At 36.5% G+C, this 19,168-nt stretch overlaps 1 protein-coding gene across 1 annotated transcript in view; it reads left to right on the top strand.

The window, feature by feature from the left end:
- BCKDHB (branched chain keto acid dehydrogenase E1 subunit beta) overlaps nt 1-18,416 on the top strand; it is a 102,994-nt gene extending 84,578 nt beyond the window's left edge. The window contains exons 10-11 of the mRNA XM_072142064.1: nt 14,236-14,396; nt 18,181-18,416. Coding sequence (XP_071998165.1) covers nt 14,236-14,376 — 141 coding nt within the window. The 3' untranslated portion in view covers nt 14,377-14,396; nt 18,181-18,416. The remainder of the gene's footprint in view (nt 1-14,235; nt 14,397-18,180) is intronic.
- Nucleotides 18,417-19,168: the final 752 nt, after the last annotated feature.

The raw sequence follows: 19,168 nt of genomic DNA, 5'->3' as shown, positions 1-19,168 counted from the left end.
TACAAAATATTTAATTTTTTTAAATCAACTAAAACATGCTAAACTTCAACAATACCACACATAAAGCATTTAGCTGTCCAGTGGAAGCACATTGTGACTTTCTCTTTGCTCTAAGTATTATTCTAGATCAAAGGGGCCTTAAAATCACTGTCTGGACTAATTACAAAATCTAAGTTTTAAAGCCTATGAGATTTATATATCCTTACAGCACATACCCTTATGCATAGCACCAAGTGCCATGCCAAAATGAGTATTATGCAAGAACTGAGGCAGAAAACTCAGAGCACCTCCTATTCCTGCCCAAGTTTGCGACACCTTTCATCTGTGCGTGAGCAGGCCACATGAGGATGACCCAGATGTGAAAAATACATAGTTGTGTGCATGTAATTTGGCTCACTTCAGCTACTACAAACTGTATCTTGATACCATCATTGGTTGTGGCTGTTATAGCAGGTAGGAAGTTTTAGTTTTTTCATACAAGGAACGCTACAGGGTAGTAAATATTGCACTACCAATAATCACCAAAAGGCTTTATACCAGACCATAGAACATACAGTATGCAAAGTAAGAATAAAAAGAATAAACAACAACAAATCATTAAAGCCCAATTCTGCTGGGTTTTTTTCTTCCACAAATCAATAGCTCCTGGGATGTAGGACAACTTTTTCCTTCATTACCACATTTCTTTCCCTTCATTACCATGTCTTGCAGCTTCTTTGCTATCCTCCTCCATTTAACCTGTCCCTGCACTAGTTGTCTGTCCCCAGGCTGTGCTTCTTATCTCTGTTAAACTATCAAATGTATACACAATAAATTCCACAGACTATAATTGGTGGAGGGAGAGACTGTTGCTCCCTCCTCAATTTGTGTGTAGCAAGCAGTAGAGCTGTGTCTGTGCACCTATGGGGTTGCAGAAGTCTTCTGAACGTAACAGTGAGGGAAAAGGGCTCACCTGTTCCCTATCAGACCCTCCATCTGCAGATGTTTCTGTTTCCCTCTTTACCTCAATCCTTATCATATACTCCTCTGCAGCACCCTTGCCCCACCTTCTGCTCTCTGGACACTAACCCAGCACAGACTATACACTTTGTATAACTGTTAACTTCTGGTTTCTACTACTTATTCTATTTTCCATGCTCTTACACATGATTGATGATTCCAGGCTAGGCACTGTACAGATTCTGTATGTACAAAAATTTCAGTGTACTTCATGAAAGAATACAAAGCATCATGGGAAGTAAGGGCAGCTCCAGATGGTCTGACGAAGATGAAGTCTGGCGCGATTCACCAACCTGCTGAGGTCCGCCGGAGTTCACCTTCTTCTTCCCGGTGTATGCGAGTGCATGTCTTGCGTCACAATTTGCGATGTTAAATCCTGCTCATTGTCCGAATCCGCCGGATTGTCGCCCCCCCCCCCCCCCCGATTTGTGTCGCGTGAAAGCTGGCGCCGATGCAGCAAAATCTGATTGCTCGCTCCAAAAACCCTTGTTAAATGCGGCACAACTCGGAAAACGTCAGGAAACCCGACAAAAATGCGGTCCACGGACCCTTAGTAAATGAGCCCCAATGTTGTAAAGTCATAGTTCTGGTCTGCAAACCACTGTGTCAGGTACCACTGTTTTGACAAATGGCCAAGTTAAGTTGTAGGTCTTGGCCACGGGTCCCCTAGAAGCCTTGAACTACCTTAGAAGCCTTGGGTATCTGTCTGCTGCCAACACCCCCTTTTATGATCTACAAATGTGAATGTGGCCTTGAAGATGATATTGTGGCATTGTAGGTGTAATAGTGGATACTTTCTGCTAAACCAAAAGACCTCTAGATTTCTTTCCTCTACTTTTTGTAAATTACCGGGCAATTGTTATCTTAGAGACAGTTATCAACCCTTGTGTGTCCCTTGGCTGCTCTCTTAGATCAGGACTGTCAGGGGAACAATTTAGTAACTCACATTCTGGTTTTGGTTAAATTAAAGACGTTATGCATCATCTGTAGAAACACAATTCATTATTTTCTATTTTATTCATGGCAGCTGCGAAATAATCCTACACTTCTTGCATGTGTATTTTGTTTTTGTTTCTGGTGCCTAACTACATAGTGTAATTTCCATGTGATAGAACAACCTTGACATGTTGGAAAGGTTTTCTTGCAGCTAATGTGGATTTAACATGCAGCAGAAACCTTGTCCGATTCCCCTATTACTAGCTTTGTGCATTTTAATAAATTGAGCATTTTCAACTATATTTTCAATTTATTTTCCTTGATTTATTTTAAATGTACATTATAAACATTAAAGTTACACTTGTGATGTATGGTGCAAGAGTGATCCATAAAAATGGTCCTGACTATGACTTCATTCTGTTAAACAGTACAGCAAGTCCAAGTCCCAGTCCCTTAAAATAAGACCTATGCATCCATTGAGAAGGTATTGTTTTTAGTTCAGCCGTATGCTACCTGTCCAGCGATGCCACATGAACCATTTTTATTGTCGTGTCCATCTTCCTTACAAGAGTAAGTTAGCACCTCAGGTCCAATTCACTCAATCCGCTTATGATCATGCCTAAAATACAGGAAAAGGTAAAGCTTTGACTAACTAGAGGTGAAGGATATTCTCCAATCCAACTTTCCAGACATACGTACATGCAGAAAATTCAGATTTTATTATTATGCAAGTGTAGAAATTAAATTTTATTTTTTAGCCTTTTTCTGTTACCCTGTGTGGCAGGAATAAATTGGTCTTTGCTCGTTAGTTTTACTTTTATAAAATCCATTCATTGGTTTGTCATTTTAGGGATGGAGCAAACGGCAAACTCTGTTTCGCTACCTCTGTTTATATAACTAAGGGTTACGAAAATATTGTAACTCCCACAATTTCAAAAATTGTAACATAAATGTCATGGCTTTTTAACCAGCCTGTGAAACAAATTGCAAATTACTTTCGGTCATTAAAGGGTTTTAGAATTCATAACTTATTCCAGCATGTAGAAGCTTTATTCAATTATAAATGGGGTTAAAATTTCCGAGTTTCTCTGCCTTGCAGATTCTGCGCTGCTGCAAAAAGGTTATCTCTTATTATGTGTTAGTAATTGAAAGCAGTGAATTGTTTAGCATTTAACCTAGGTATGGCTAAATTGTTTTAGCGAGGACAATCTGCAATATCCTCACAATCCATGCAAACCCAATTTTACCCTTCTGGTGTTTGCCAGGAATTAATTATTGAGCACAAATGTCAGAGATTTAAATGCAGTGGGCATCACCTTCTCCTGCTAGGTACAGTGTGTGGGAGGACATCATATTCAATGTTTCAAAGCCGGAAGAGCTGTATGTCTTTACTACTATTAACTTCTGTTAGAAAAATGTTAATAATTGAAGACTAACGGATTTGTTAAAACATCCATTGATTTTAATGAAACGTGTCAGTTTCCATTAGGCTTCAGTTATTTCAGATGGGGAAAAAAAATAGTTGTTCCATCCAATGTTCTGTGCAAATAACTGAAGCCACTAAGTCCAGTGGAGTGTCCATAGTTCTGATCCACCACAAGATCAGAAAAACAAACATTAAAACTTCCCTTTTTAATGATTTGAAATAAAAGATTTGATATCTGTTTTGTTCATGATAACTTCAGTTGTACAATAAGTTATACTTAAAAGAAGTTGTCCATTTTAAGCACATTCTAGCAAATAACTGATCTTGTTTGTGCAATGAAAATCCAAAATCTTTGCTTGCTGTTATGCAACAGGAAGCTTCATCGGGTAATTCCTGTATATAAACATTGGTCATGTGATCTCACACAGATGCACAGCTTGTTATAACAGTGTACTCAGAGCTATGTGATAACAAGCTGTACACCTGTGTGACATCACATGACCATGGACTAGTGTTTATCTATAGGAGGTAAACAATGGAAAGGTTTTTCTGTAATAAGGAAAGCTTAAAGGTAACCTACCATTTGAGTTGATGCGTTATGAACCAAACATACCTTGAAAATGCTGTAGCTACACTGATACAGGCACATATCTTGTTTAATCCGTGTGCTGAGTGGTTTTGCTGAAAAAACTATTATAAAATTATGATAATGAAGCTCTCTCGCTCCTTTGCCTGGCTCAGTGTTTTTCCTTTCACATTAGTTATGCACTGCACCAGAGAATTATGTAATCATTATTTTATACCTGAGAAGCAGAAGTAATCAGTCTCTGCACCATCTCCCAGCTGCTGTGCATGAGTGATCCAGCTCAGATTGATTAGTTCTGTCTGCACAGCTCAGGAAGCTCCATGTGTACTGTGTTTATGTAGACATCCAGCTTTCCCAAGGTCCTGAATTTTATAATGGCTTTTTCAGCAAAACCCCTCAGCTCAAAGATTAAACAAGATATGTGCCTGCATCCGTGTAGCTACACCATTCTAAAGATATGTTTGCTTCATAACGAAAGAAATCAAATGGTAGATTTTCTTTAAGTTTTTTTTTGGCTTTTGTTGCTTATTTAGCTGCAGTTTTTAGAGGAAAGGCAGTTATACTGTATGTCCTTCTCATATATTTCCTGTTTCTTGTTAAATTATTAAGGAAAAAATCTTATATTTTTCTTCTTTAAAGAGAATGCATGAATTATCAAGTTTTCATATTTTTCTGTTTGATGGACAATTTTTTTTGTCCGCATTTATACTAAAATTATTAATGTTGTTTTAAACATTGTGTAGGCTTCAATTCAATATCAAAAGCAAAGAATAATTTTGGTTAATGGAATCCCCTATTTAACTGCAGTTTATTTCCATGCAAAATGAAATGCTGGATAAAAACTCAAAAAAAATTTGTATGCACACAGGCAAAAGTTTTACAAATGATTGAAAACATCTATACTATTTTTATATGGATGTGTGGCTGAAAAGCGTAATGTTTCTTCTTCTCTAATGGTCCTGTAATTTTCTGTCATTCCCGTGCCTTATCTATTATTCATTTGATTCATTTTATGAAATGTAAAAATATAGAATTCCGCCCTTGTAATGAAAATAAAAATATCCATAATGGCTTGAAGCATTATTTTCTACTTTATGACCTGAAATATCGCTTTTGATATGACTCCACAACTGAGCCAAATGCTAACGCCCTAGATATCGTCATTTAGCTTTCTGCCTATACTTTTATACATTGCTTCACAATCATTTGTCTTCTGTCCTGTAACTAGTTCATTATGTAGGTTCTCTATTGTGTGCTGGAAGTTTATTATTATATGGTTATTAACATATATCTATCAATTCTAAGTAGGAGTACTCATTTGCTTCTCAGTCATACTTGCATTTCATTTACAAAATACAGAATAGACAAAAAGAAGCAATGCATGCTGTGCAACTAATGTGACACAAATGAATACAAGTAAATTATCAAATGCCACTTTGCCTGCTAATATTGAAATTAATACATACAACTAATCCTATTTCTGCTTGTCTAAGTATTGTGTTGCATATATTAAAGCAATGAGACAATGAGACACAATGCTCATTTTACTATGGCTCAGGTTACAGTTTGATTCCCAGAACAAAAGCTTATGACACAGGCCCATAACCTTACAAACATAACACACGAAAAACAAGAACTGGTAGATGTTGGTAGACTTAGAAAAATTAGAACTCCAATCGTTTGTGACTGTTGCAGACTGATATAATGGAGAGGGATATGATAAGAACTGCTCCAACATTAAGGAAGAGCAGGTAGTTCAAGTTGATATTACAACAAAATACATGAAGGAAAGGTACATCCCAACTACAAAAAGAAACACATGAAACCGAAAAAGACAAGATAGTAGGGAAAAGGGGGAGGGGAGAGGTTTAGGTATTAAAAGGAGAAGAAAAAGGGGGGCCCCTCCTCAATGTTTAAAAGATTAAACACCATACAAGCAAGTCTCAAAGACATATGAACTAGAATTAAGATCATTCTAACCAATTAAAATGTTAGAAAGAAAAGCTAAATAAATAGATTTTTCTCCTTATGTTTTCAATTTGTCCCTTTATTATTGGATTAGTGGCCAAAAGGTCTAACATTGTGTTTTTTTCTGTTTTGTATGTTTCCTTCTTAGTGATTTCACTTAGTGATGGGTAGAGAACATACATCTGTCTAGTAGGACACACATCTATAATACACATTGCACATTTACCATTTTTTATGTATAAAACACAGTTACCCTGTATGTTGGTACATCCTTCAGGAGTCCCCATGTGTATCCCATCATGCAGTTTTAGAAGAATGCTAAAGGGCCTTCATGACAAGAATAAGTGTCTTAGATTTTACTGAAAAACAATACAATTCTATTATACAACAATGGATAACGGTCAACTGATGAGTTTCGGTACTTGTGTCTGTAATACTGGGATACTATGTCCTCATCAGTGAGGAGATGGACATTTGCACCAAGGCCATACCCCTGAAACCCCTGAGAAAACCCTAGTTTTGCAGATTCTTCTACAATATGTCTTAAACATAAAATAAGTACAATATTTTTTTACCATAATTCCTTCCTTCAAACACATTGCTTTGTGGATTTGTTTGGGACATGAATTGCAGATTTTTTGTTTTTTTAAATCTGAATCATACAAATTTGTTGCAGTGCACTCAGTACAAATAGACTGGTGGTGGAGGGTGGAAACCCTATCAGCAATTTCAGACTGTACTATTGCAATCTTAGAGAAAATCTTCATTTTTATTTATGCAATATGCAGGTAAAACAATCCAAACTATAGAAATGGTTACTATTTATAGATAGACATTTTTGCCTTTTATCAGCCAAATGCAGAAAAAAGTTAGGTTACACCGCAGAAGATGCTATAGATCCCAAGGCTAAAGCATGTTTCAATCATTTTTTAATCATTTGGATTCTTTCACCTGTATATTACAAATATGAAAATGATTTTCTATATAACATGACTGCCTGTTCATGAGTACAGTGATGCATTACATTCTGATTATTCTTGATAAAACCTTTTTTACAAGCTGTTAACAGAAATTTTCAGAACAAATGCCATGCCTTGGATCTTTCCGCATTTAAAATAAAATGGTAAACGTACACAAACAAAAAAATATTAATTTAGAAAAAAAATGTGCTGTTTTTAGTGTACGTTATTCACTAGCAATGTAAAACAAACATTGCACTATAACATTTTTGGAGGAAATACATTTTTAGCTGAAAGCAAAAATGTCTTGTAAAAACCACCTTATGCAGATCTGTATTATTCCTAAAATATCAAAATTCACAGAAGATAAAAGAAGATGGCACTACTCCTATCCACGAGATAAAGGGGTAGGTTATCACACTTGGGAGTGCATGGGTTCCATGTATTTGGAGGTATGTATCCTCAGTATGTATCCGGCCCTGAAGGTCGGAAGAAGCGCAGCACAGCGCGAAACGGCCGTTGCCCTCCTTTGGGCGTTCAGCTCCCACTCCCTCCCCCGCACCTATTTTTTGTGAGTATATATACTTGATGAAATAAAAAAGAAGATATCCACAACTATGATCTGGTGAGTGCCATCCTTGCTTCCTATCTTGCATTTTCATTCCAAAAATATCTAAAGATTCATTAGCTTTCTTTGCCTATTATTAATTATATTTATAGTAATATTTTGAAAGTCCTAAATGTTCTCTGTGCCTCCGTGGAAAGCTTGAAATGATAACATTTCTAGCTCAAATGTGGAATAATGTTTTTTATATTTAGAAATTGAAATAAGATGTGACTTCTTTATAATTGTACTCAAGGTCTGGATTGTACAAGAGAAATAAAATCATACTTACTGAAAATTAGTTTTTTTCCCTGCATACATTATGTTATGTTTATATTGTATTTATTCTAGTCATAAAAAATCTGCAACATTACAGTTAAATAATATTAGCAATGTTAAGCTGAGGAATATACCGGACTGAGGCAGTGGAACATTGGTGTAATTTAGCAGGCAGTTTACACCAACAATATTAATTCAAGGTTGTATAATAGATAATGTAACAGGTTTAATTTCTTAAAAATTGTATGTAATTATGATCAGGGACAGGATATGAGCTTTTAAATGTAGAATTGTATAGGAGGAAAGTTAAATATTGGAATTTGGCAACTTTGGCCTCATCCAAGAGAATACGAGAAACAGCTTTTGTGTGCAACGGTCTAAAGGCAGCCAGCCTGGTGTTCAGAGCATTGGACATTATAATGAGAAAACTTCATGCTTTTGTTGGAAAGCTGGAATGATTGAATCTAGAAGTATTTGAAGATTGGCTGCTGCTACAATACAGCCAAACTTTCATTGCTCAGTATTGACACAGAATAATACTAGATATCTGCAAGCCTAAGTTAATTAAATCTTGGAAGGTCCTTTGGGTGGCTAGTACTGCCTGGTGTAGTGTTCAGAAGAGAATCATGTGTGTCATACACAAAGGAAATGTGCACATTTACATTACACTTTCCATATGATTGTTTTCTGTAGTACAGAGGCAGTTTAATACAGCTTATAGATCCTGAGCTGCTTTATTGATACTTCATCTAACTGTACTGAGGATGAGTTTATCACATTTCATAATATAGATTACAATATATATAATACATAGCAACTGCTAGATATGTCAGTAATAGACATGAGCCAACTGTGAATCTCTGTTTTCAGTACTTTAGATCGGGAGTACTCATGTAATGTTAGTCAGCTTTTCTCATCAACCAGACTTATAGCTATATATGCAGCGTCATACAAGTGGCCTCTATATATAATACGGCTTAAGCAGATATGTAGCAAGAGTTATTGGCGGAGATTCATTAATGAATCTTAAGCTTGGCGCCACTAGTCTTGTGCTGCAGCACATTCATTATTGTGATAATGAATCCAAACTGTTGAGTTCTACTTTTAGACCTGCTTTTAGTTGGTCTAAACTGTGCGCCACATTTTGGCACAACCTCTGGGATTTTAATTTTTTTTTGGTGCAAACCGTCATTTTCGGACACAGAGGCAATCATGAATTCCCCCCCATTGAGTTTTACGCTGCATATCATGAAGTAACAGAATGTCACTTCAGTACATCTGTAGCAATAAGAATTTTATTTCCCCTCACATTAATCTTAGTTTGTTGGTTTTTACAATACATATATAGAAGAAAAGAGCATTCATATAATAAATATGTCTCGTCACAGTTCCACTTCTTCCCATGACCCATCCCTTTCACCTCCCACCTAAAAGCTATGGCATTCTGTATATTTAGTATGCCTAGGTGATGGATGTTTAATTATTTACTTTTATCTTTTTCCTTTGTTACCTTTTCTTCTCTCCCCTTTCTATGCTTTTTATACCTCTTCTTAACCTGTTATACTCCTATAGAGCTTCTATCTATGTTGGTAATACATATAATTTATTTGCTTGTTACAGTGTCAGTGTTTTTTTTTTTAGTCTAGCCATTGTGTTAAATAGCATTTTTAGCAGTTTTTTATGGATTTCATCTGAAAACTTTTAACCATTGTAAGTAGTATTTTTATATATTTATTTATTATTTATGTGTGTGGCATTTTCTTTCATTTTTAACTTTTCAGTATAATATTTATAGACATGACTTCACAACAGGTCCATTTTTAGACTTGGAGTTTTTAAATTTTTTTACTCCCATTTATGATTTCAAGACACAAATGGAACCCATATGGAAAACAATAAAACCATGCATAAGATAGCTATGAGTTAACTCCCAAAGTACCAAAAATACAGTCAGGCTCAAAGGGTCCATACTTTCAATGAATGTTGCCCCTTTTGCAATAGCATATGTTTGTGCTGAGGTTTGTTTGATTTTAATATGTCCAGTCTTTTGTTCTGACAATAGATCTTGGCATATTTTAATTTCAGTTGTCTATACTGACAACCCAAGCATGCATCTTATAAGCATGCTCTATCTTTCCCATGCTCTTTCCTTTTTGTGTTCACCTATGGAGAGGGGATGGGTGAGCAGTGGTATTTGTTAGATGTGAAAGCAGCCTAAGGAGAATTGGTTGTCAGATGAATTCTTTAGTCTCCTTTAGTTAGGTCACATGTGCCATGAATGGAGCTTTGATTCGAGGGTTGTACTGAAAAGTTTATATTCAAATGATGTTTTAAAAGAACATGAAAATTTCTTTGACTGTAAAAACAAAAAAAAATGGTGTTTTTCCCTTTTTATGTTGCCACTTTTTTCAATCCAAAAAACTTGATTTGCCACTTACTGACCTGGGTGTTTTATCATATTTGTTATTTTGCCTGTGTGTATATTATTGCTATTTGTCAGGAATTTCGTTCTATTATTATTTTATGAGTAACTTTTTATTGTTTTTGTATGCACAACATTTTATATGGACGTACAGTTTATTTGCTTTTGGGTCCTATGACGCAGATTCATAAAATGACCTTTACAAATTAGTCTTACAATGTGTCACCTTATCTGTGTGTCACAGAATATCAAAACTAGATGGTAAGCACAAGAGTAATATTCCTTACACAGTATACATTTAGAGTACCTTGTTATGATATAAAATGTAAGGTAAGGCAAGATTCAAGCCAAATTCATATCAATTTGGGCATATTATTTATAATGTAGTTAAATATGGGGACAAGAAAATACAGACTCATTAGAACATCGTAACAAGAGCAAAGACTACAAGACAAGTGTCAGAGGTGTGAAAAGGTGTCAGGTTGTTCTCACACGTGAGCTGTAATATTGTGTGAATGTGGTATTGTTATCTGGTACATTTTCAACTTTACATTGATACTTTCTCCAAAATGATTAATCTTGGTTGATCTTTTTCACCCTATCCTTCTTATGTACATATAGAATTTCATACCTGAACAATAGCCTTATCGGTATTTATACTTTTATGAGTATTTTGCTTTTGTCTATGTACAGTAGCTTACAAGATCATACATAACACTAATACTGCATACTCTGTATTATGATATTATGATATGCATGGATAACTTCTCCTAAATTACATTTTTACCTGAAGAATAAATGTTTTAATTTGTTTTCTAACATTAAAGCTCATTCTTATAAGACACAATATACATACAGTAACAGTCTCTCTATAGATCTAAATTAATGCAAGCTGAAATGAAAAAAAGGAAAGGAAAGCTTTACAGCTTTTTGTATTATTTTCAAGCCCTACTTAACAGGCATCATGACTGTGGTAATCTTCTTTTATTTGTTATCTATGGCCTCCTTCTTTCTAAAACTTTGAAATTATGAAAATGAGTTCCTCAGTGCGGCAGCTTCACATGCTGTTACAATGAGTAGAGCAGGTCTCCCCTCACCCTGTTCTTACTGCTGCCGCTCGATCACACAGGCAGAGAGAGGAGGGGGATTATGAGGAATGTTCTACTCATTGTAACAGCCTGAGACAAGTCATTATTGAGGGCCTCTGGAAACCAGGAATAACAAATATAAGATTTCCACAGTCACGCTGCCTGGATCTATTAGTATGTGCCCCTGGTTTATCATGCTTGAATTTGATGGTAGATTCAACAAATGTCCTAATTAGATAAAGTTAGGTGGTAGATTAGATGTTAAGCTGCTCATATATGACAACTAGATTTTTTTAATTTCACATTTGTCCCACCTAATTTTATATCCCATTTTAATAAGATTAAATTTCTCATGAACCCTTTGGTGATAAATGTCTCACTTAGATGAATTCTGTTTTGTTTCTGAATGTCTCACTTGTTATGAATTTGTATGTGTTTTTCGCTTCACCTGTTAACTAACATCTTGGCTTCAGCAGAATTTGTTTGCACATGATGCAGCTGGTTTTTGGTATCTAATAGATTGACAGGATGACGCCACTGAACAACTCTGGATGCAATTTAAGTAGCAAGTGGTGTTGTATATAGCTTGATATGTATTTTCTTTTCCGCTAAAGCTCAGTTCAAAAGCTAAAAAATCATTATAAATGGTCTAATTCCACTTGTGGTGTTCTTAGTTTTAATCTGTTAGTGCTCTACTTCCCATATATTGGGCTTTAACACTCAGCGTCCGACATATTGGTTGCATAGCTGATGCTGGCCTAACTCGTAATCAGTGCTGGGCTGCCATCGCCATACCTGGTGTGTTAGCTGTAACTAACCCAAATTTAAGATGGGTTTTACCCTTTTTATCTGGGAAAGTGTACATTTAGGGCTAAATTAATGTATTACTAACAAAATTAGACCATTCTAAATTTAATCTCTGTTTTGTTTTAATTACTATGCAGTGCTCATTGGTTAAAAAATCTTCCTGAAAGCAGTTTTTAACAGTTTGAAGGGTGTACTTTTGAAAAATGGGGGGATTCATAGGGGAATACTAATAATTTTATATTTCAAACTCATTTAAAAACTATCTCAAAATCATTTTGGTAAGTTAGTGTTTATAACCATATAAAGCGACACATGCCAGATTACAAAAGTAGAGGCCGAGCCATAACATACAAACTGACTTAAAGGGGGTTAAAGAATCAGCTAGGATATTATTAAAGTTATAATGAAAGCCTTTTTTTTTACCCTTATACACCAGTTTTTCCAGACCTAGTGTAGATTTCATTTCATTCCGGTGCAGTAGTAATGGTCCAGTTTTAGGGTACATTCACACAATGTATGTTTCTCTAGAATGCAGTTATATCCCACACATGATCACAAACTGCTGTATGGGCACACTGCGGGGCGTGGAAGGGAACGAGTGTCCCCTTGTATTTTGCTGGATCAGATTTCAGGTGCTATGTCATATTGGCTGAGCCCCTAATGTAGCAGGGCAATAAAAGTCACTAAACAGTGGACTGATTTTAAAAGCTAGACCCTTCAAGGATTGCTCAAGGAACACTATATTTGGGGGTGCAATACCCCTTTATTTAACCTTTATTAGCTTTTTTGGCGGGTGGGGATAGTACAAAAAAATCCCAATATGTGCAGTTTGTGTGTTTTCACTTTTTGTGCTTGGCATTTAAGGGTCTTTTATCATGTATTAAATTTGATTTTTATTAAACTTTTTCTTTTTTACCCTTTTTTTTTGTTGTTCCCCTCTGGTATTTGAATAAGTAATTACTTGTTAAAATGAATACACTTTCATACTGATGAATGGCAGTGTATTATACCAGTGCAAGGCCATTGCACTGCTGGGCACGATTCAGCAGACACTTAGACAAGGCAGCCCTGGGGTCCTTCACTGTACCCCAGGGTTGCCATGGAGACTATTCGAACCCCATATTCAGCGCGGGATCGATAGGTTGGTGACCCCTTTAGGTGTTGCAGTCATGTTTGCCCGCAGTGATTAAATGGTTAAACATCCAGGATCGCGACTATCATGACCCCGGTTGTAACTGCAGAGGCTCGATTATCACATACAGCTGGTTTCCTGCATGGAACGCACAAGCTATGTTGTGACAACATCATGGTGCCTAAAGGGTTAGAATTTGAGAACTTTCTTTAATGGACAAACCCCTTTAAGCTTCCTGTCCAAAACACTTTATAATACAAGTGAAATAGAGTGCTAAAAGATGTTTTGGAACAATACACAGCCGTTATGAGGAATACGATGGATTTAACACAAAGCGTTGAATAAGATACTTCTGTTGGTTTTATGCATAGCACTGGTGAACGGTTCCCATCAAGGTAGCAGTGGAGGAATAGTTTTTTGCTTCCACACCCTGGAAATGTTATTTACTTGTTCTCTATCCAGAATCTCCAGCAGACCATCCATTGCCCTGAAGACTCTATGATACAGAGAAAAAGAGAATGAATTCCTTTGGTCCAGTAAACTAAAACGACCAAGACATGTAATTTTGTTGATCTAAAAAAAAAAATCAATGTGCATCTAAGGTGTTCCACCTAAAAGTTTTACTTAAGTACTGTAGGCCATAAGTGCATAAAGGGACTGCTGTTTCTTAAAACGTTATAAGATTCCCATTGGGTACAGTACTGTACTAGGGCGCAACAGTAGCATTATTATAGGTATAAAGACTTTGAAATGGACTTTATTAGGGTTCACTCAAGTTTCCTAAAGCTTTGGTGGGTTTTGAAGAGAGCTGGAGTGATATGTAATTGGCTGGCTGCTGGTCAGTTTATGATATTGCTAATTGAATGCTCGGCAAATGCTTTTCCAGCTGTGCACGGTTTAGATGATGAATATTGTCATCAGTGGTATTCATGTAATTCCGAGCCTCAGCGTTTCCACTTCGTAGCATGAACCCTGCTAATAAGATATTTGTCAGTATTCATGCTGTGTCTTGTTGTGATTCATTTGCAGGAGGAGTGTTTCTTGAATCTTGAAGCTCCTATTGCCAGAGTATGTGGCTATGACACGCCGTTTCCTCACATCTTTGAACCTTTCTACATCCCTGATAAATGGAAATGCTTTGATGCGCTCCGAAAAATGATTAACTACTGAGTAAAGCTATGCCATTTTATGTAAGTATTTCACTGTGCTCTGGCTTAAGGACATGTTTTCATCAGGACAAATATATTCTTTTACTCCCAATGAGATTTTCTTCTGTTTTTACCCAGATGTTGTTCCAGCTTTAGTCATGATTTAAGAATCATAGACACAGAAATATTAAGAGTTAGGAACAGGAAGAAATGAAAAGTTCGGGCTTGTATTTGAATGTTTTGTGCCTATAGCAAACTAAAGATGATGAAAAAGAGAGAAAAGTTATCACCTTTTGTTTCTATTAATACTAATAATGGCAGCAATCTTATGATTCATAGATCATACCCCATTTGCTCTGTGTGAAGCTTTTGTATTTAGAAGAAAACAGTAATATTTTCTAAAGGGCACAAGAATAGCTAGCCCCCCCCCCCCCAGTCAGCCATGTAAATATAGTTATAAGAAAATTAGCCTCCAAATTATTGTATTTACAAGTATTTATTAACCCCTTAACGACCTGGCCCTTTTTTAGTTTTTTCACTTCCATTTTTCACTCCCCACCTTCAAAAAGCTATAACTTTTTTATTTTTCCACATAAAGAGCTCTGTGATGGCTTGTTTTATGCGTAACAAATTGCACTTCATAGTGATTTAATTCTCCATGTCGTCTACTGGGAAGCGGAAAAAAAATTCCAAATACAGTAAAAATGGTGAAAAACACATTTGAGCCATTTTCTCGTGGGCTTGGATTTTTCAAATTTCAATGTGCGGCCAAAATGACATGTCTACTTTATTCTTTGGGTCGGTGTGATCATGGGGATACCAAATTTGTGTAGGTTTTATAATGTTTTCATAAATATTAAAACCTCCTGTCCAAATTTTTTTTTTATTTTTATTTTGCCATCTTCTGGCGCTAATTACTTTTTCCTACTTCAGTGTACAGAGCTGTGGGCGGTGTAATTTTTTTGCAACTTTTGATGACGTTTTCATTGCTATCATTTTTAGGACTGCGCTACCTTTTGATCACTTCTTATTGATTTTTTTTATATTTTTCAAAATGGCATAAAAGTACCATTTTTTATTTTGGAGGCTATTTTCCGTTATGGGGTGAAACGCAGTGAAAAAACATTATATTTTGATAGATTAGGTATTGCCGCGTCCGAAAATGACCAAAGATCATGATTTTTACTGTTTATTATTATTTATATCAGTTCTAGGAAAAGGCTGGTCATTTAAAAAATTATAATAAAAAACCCTAAAAATTTAAAACTTTTTATTTTTACTATTTTTCAGACTCCCTAGGGTACTTTAACCCTAGGTTGTCTGATAGATCCTAACATATACGGCCATACTACATTATGGTAGTAAATGGGGATTTTCCTCCTCACTCATTACATGTGCTGATAGCACATTGTAATGATAGGCTTATCATAGGCTGTCATGGCGACGGATCGCTGCTCTCCGATGACGTCACGGTGAGCGACAATCGTCGGCCATCTTTTTGAAGCCATTGGCGGGAAAACACCCGAAAACACTGCTATGTGTGGTTAAAAATGCTGACAGATTCTCTTTAAACACTAAAACTTTATTTTTGTAGGTGCATAGATTTTCAACAAATAATGTGTCGTCCTAGATAGAAGACCTTAAAAAAATCTAATACTGTGAAAGTAAAAAAAATGTTTAACAACAAAAAATTTGGAATAACAACTGGGAATGTGTTCTATTTCATAGGTTAATTAGAGGGACAGAACCGTTTTTTGGCTTACAAGTCCTGAAATAATTGCAATTACTGTACTTGCAAACTGCCAGTAGTTGCGGTCATTTTTCCCTTAACGCCATCTCCACAGCAAGTGGACTTGGAGTGGGTGTAAAGGGGGTTGAATTGACAGCAGAGTGGGCTGGAACATGCTGCTCCGACCCCGCTGTGTGCACCCACAACAGCTTGTCAACTTTTTGTGAGTGAAAGTTCGCACATGAGGTACAATTCTAAGCTACACTGAATTTGGCTAAGAACTGTATGCCAGCGCAGCCACCCACTGTATAAATCAGGGGGCCAGAACGTCCTGATTTTTCTGGAGGGGTGGGATTTAATATAAGCCCACCACACGATAATTGTCCCCTATGGCTGCTTGGGGATTTTTTTGACTGTTTTGAATGTTTTTAAGCTGTGAGGAAACACTTGTATAGTGAAATAATAGAGGGTTTTCCGCTGAAGTCCCCTATATTATGCAGATTGTACATATCATACAAAGAGGGCAACTAATTTTAAATTCTGCAATACACAATACACTGCCAGTAACGAGGCACAAATGCCTCATTTCTGTGGTGACAAAGTAATGATTTGCTGTGTATCAAGTAAACCTTGCTGTGGTTTTTTTTTTCTTTTTGTGGGGCTTGAATTTTTTTTAAATGAAATAAAAAAACAAAAATTGCAGTTTACAGGTTAGTGTTTATGTAGTGTATTTCCATTTGTGTGAAATATTTTAAATTATAATTTAATATACAGCATAATGTTTAAAATGTACGAGGGCGGTTCAATAAGTACCTGTGTTAGAAATGAAGACACCATTTTGTAAAAAAATGTTTTTTTTATTTTCCAACATTGTTCCCTTTTAGAAAGATACACTTCTCCAAACGTTCCTGCCATTTTTTAACCCCTCAAAAAATAGGATTTGTCAAACTCTCCAAAATACGCCTCTGTCTCGGTGATGACTTTTTTTCCTGCGAGCCATTCCTTCATGTTAGGGAACAAGAAAAAGTCATAGGGAGCCAGATCGGGTGCATACGGGAGGGTGCAGCAGCAATTCATGACGTAATTCAGGCACTTTGGCGGCGACAACTCCGGATGAATGTGCTGGTGCGTTATCATGCACCTTCTTTTTCGCCAAATACGGCCGTGTCTCCTTCAATCTTTTGTCGAAGCGGCCCAATAACTCCCTGTAGTATTGTCCAGTGATCGTTCTTCCTTTTTCTAAAAAAAAAACATGAGGATGACGCCATTCGCATTCCAAATCATCGGCAAAGGGACCATTTTCGCTTTCTTTGGAGCAGATTCATCGGGAGAAATCCATTGTTTTGATTGTTGCTTAGTTTCTGGTGTATAATGAAGAATCCAGGTTTCATCTTGCTTAAATTGCTCCAAACACTGCTTCGAAGTTAACAGCCACATCTGCTTGTTGTCCGCCGTGAGCAATCCCTGCACCCATCAGTCTGACTATTTAATTGCTGTTCCGGTTGACAAACCTACAGCCTCTGCTACTTTGCGCACTTTCGTTCGTCAATCAGCGAGTATCATGTTGTGGATTTTTTTATTGATTTCCTTGGTAACCACGTCTGCCGGGCCTCCTGGTTGCTCCTCATCAAAAACGGATGTTCGCCTACATTTAAATTTGATGGGGAAATCAAGAAACAAGTCTTACTCAAATGGCTACCAAATCCAAACTAACCTATCAATCAGTCTGCAATTTGTTTTGCGTAGTTTCATAGATGGCAGCACACGATGATAACACGAACTTCCCTCAGGAACGCCCTCTGTCGTCAAATACTGGTAGTTATTGAACCGCCCTTGTGTGTTATTTTGTTTTGACTTTTTATGAGACAATCAAGTTAAAGATCCAATAGAATTGCAGCTTTATTCTAAATAATAAAAATAATGTTTTTTGCACCAGGTTGTCATTTGTGATGTTGTAAAATGTTTTAATGGGAATATTTATAATTATCTTGTTTTGATTCAATATAAATGGGTCAAAACATAAGATATTTTGTAGTTTAAAAAGTAGCTAGTTATCTAATAGAGCAATTAGTTATTAATTTTTTCTTTCCTTTGTAGGAAATTGGCTAAGGATGAATTTCAGAATGATCTCTCAAATGACTCATGATGAATTCGTATATTCTGTGATGTACTGGAATCCACAGTGAATACAGTAAATTACCAGTGCCTCAAAAATGGACTGTTCTATCCAGCGTCAAACAGAATATTTGCTATTGAGAAATCTGTGTTTGTATTATAAAAATATTACACTCGGTCCACTAATATCCAGTAAAATAAATACATTGGATATGTAATGTTTGTGATTATGTGTCACTTTTTTTTCAAAGCATAAACACTGGGGAAGATGTACTTTTGGATTGAAAACAACTTTTGGACAGTTTAGGTATATCTCCTCCCAACAATCTACACACATTTTTTAATTATTAGCATAAAGCTCCTGCTTGAAACAACATAGTTAAAACTTTGTCATTGTTGACCTTTGTAATTTTTATGGTGTAGTTACACCAGCAGTTTAGCAAATGTTTCCACTACCTTCTTTAACCCCTTAATGACTGCCGTATCGGGTTTCTACAGCGGTCATTAAGGGTACTTCTTCTGACACGACACCTTTCTACGGCGGAGCGTCAGAAGAAGATTTTGGGACATCAGGTAATGAAAGTGCTTGTGTCTGGCTGTGATATCACAGCCCAGACCCGGCACTAACACCCGGTGTTTAACCCCTTACAAGCATGACCGCTCCCTGTAAGCGTGTCCCACGTGGATCGGATCCCCCCGGTGTGCTTACCAGGGGATCCGATCCCTCCAGCCACTGCCTTGGGGTGCGACGAGTGCCCCGAGGCTTCAATCTCCTCTTCTCGCCGGGTTCTGCCTTCCTGGCAGGACCCAGCTGTAAGTAACTGAGCATTACACTAAACACTGCAATACAAGCGATTGGATGAATGCTTGTTCAAGTCAAAGGATGGAAAATGTAAAAAAATCTGTTGTGAATAGCGCTGCTTTAATCATATGCTTGGCTGTGCGCCCATACAGCAGTTTACCAGTAAAT

The sequence above is a fragment of the Engystomops pustulosus genome, chromosome 3 (assembly GCF_040894005.1).
Source record: "Engystomops pustulosus chromosome 3, aEngPut4.maternal, whole genome shotgun sequence".
Classification (NCBI taxonomy): domain Eukaryota; kingdom Metazoa; phylum Chordata; class Amphibia; order Anura; family Leptodactylidae; genus Engystomops; species Engystomops pustulosus.
The sequence above is the reverse complement of the archived record's forward strand: the minus strand, read 5'-3'. Positions and strand labels throughout refer to the sequence as shown.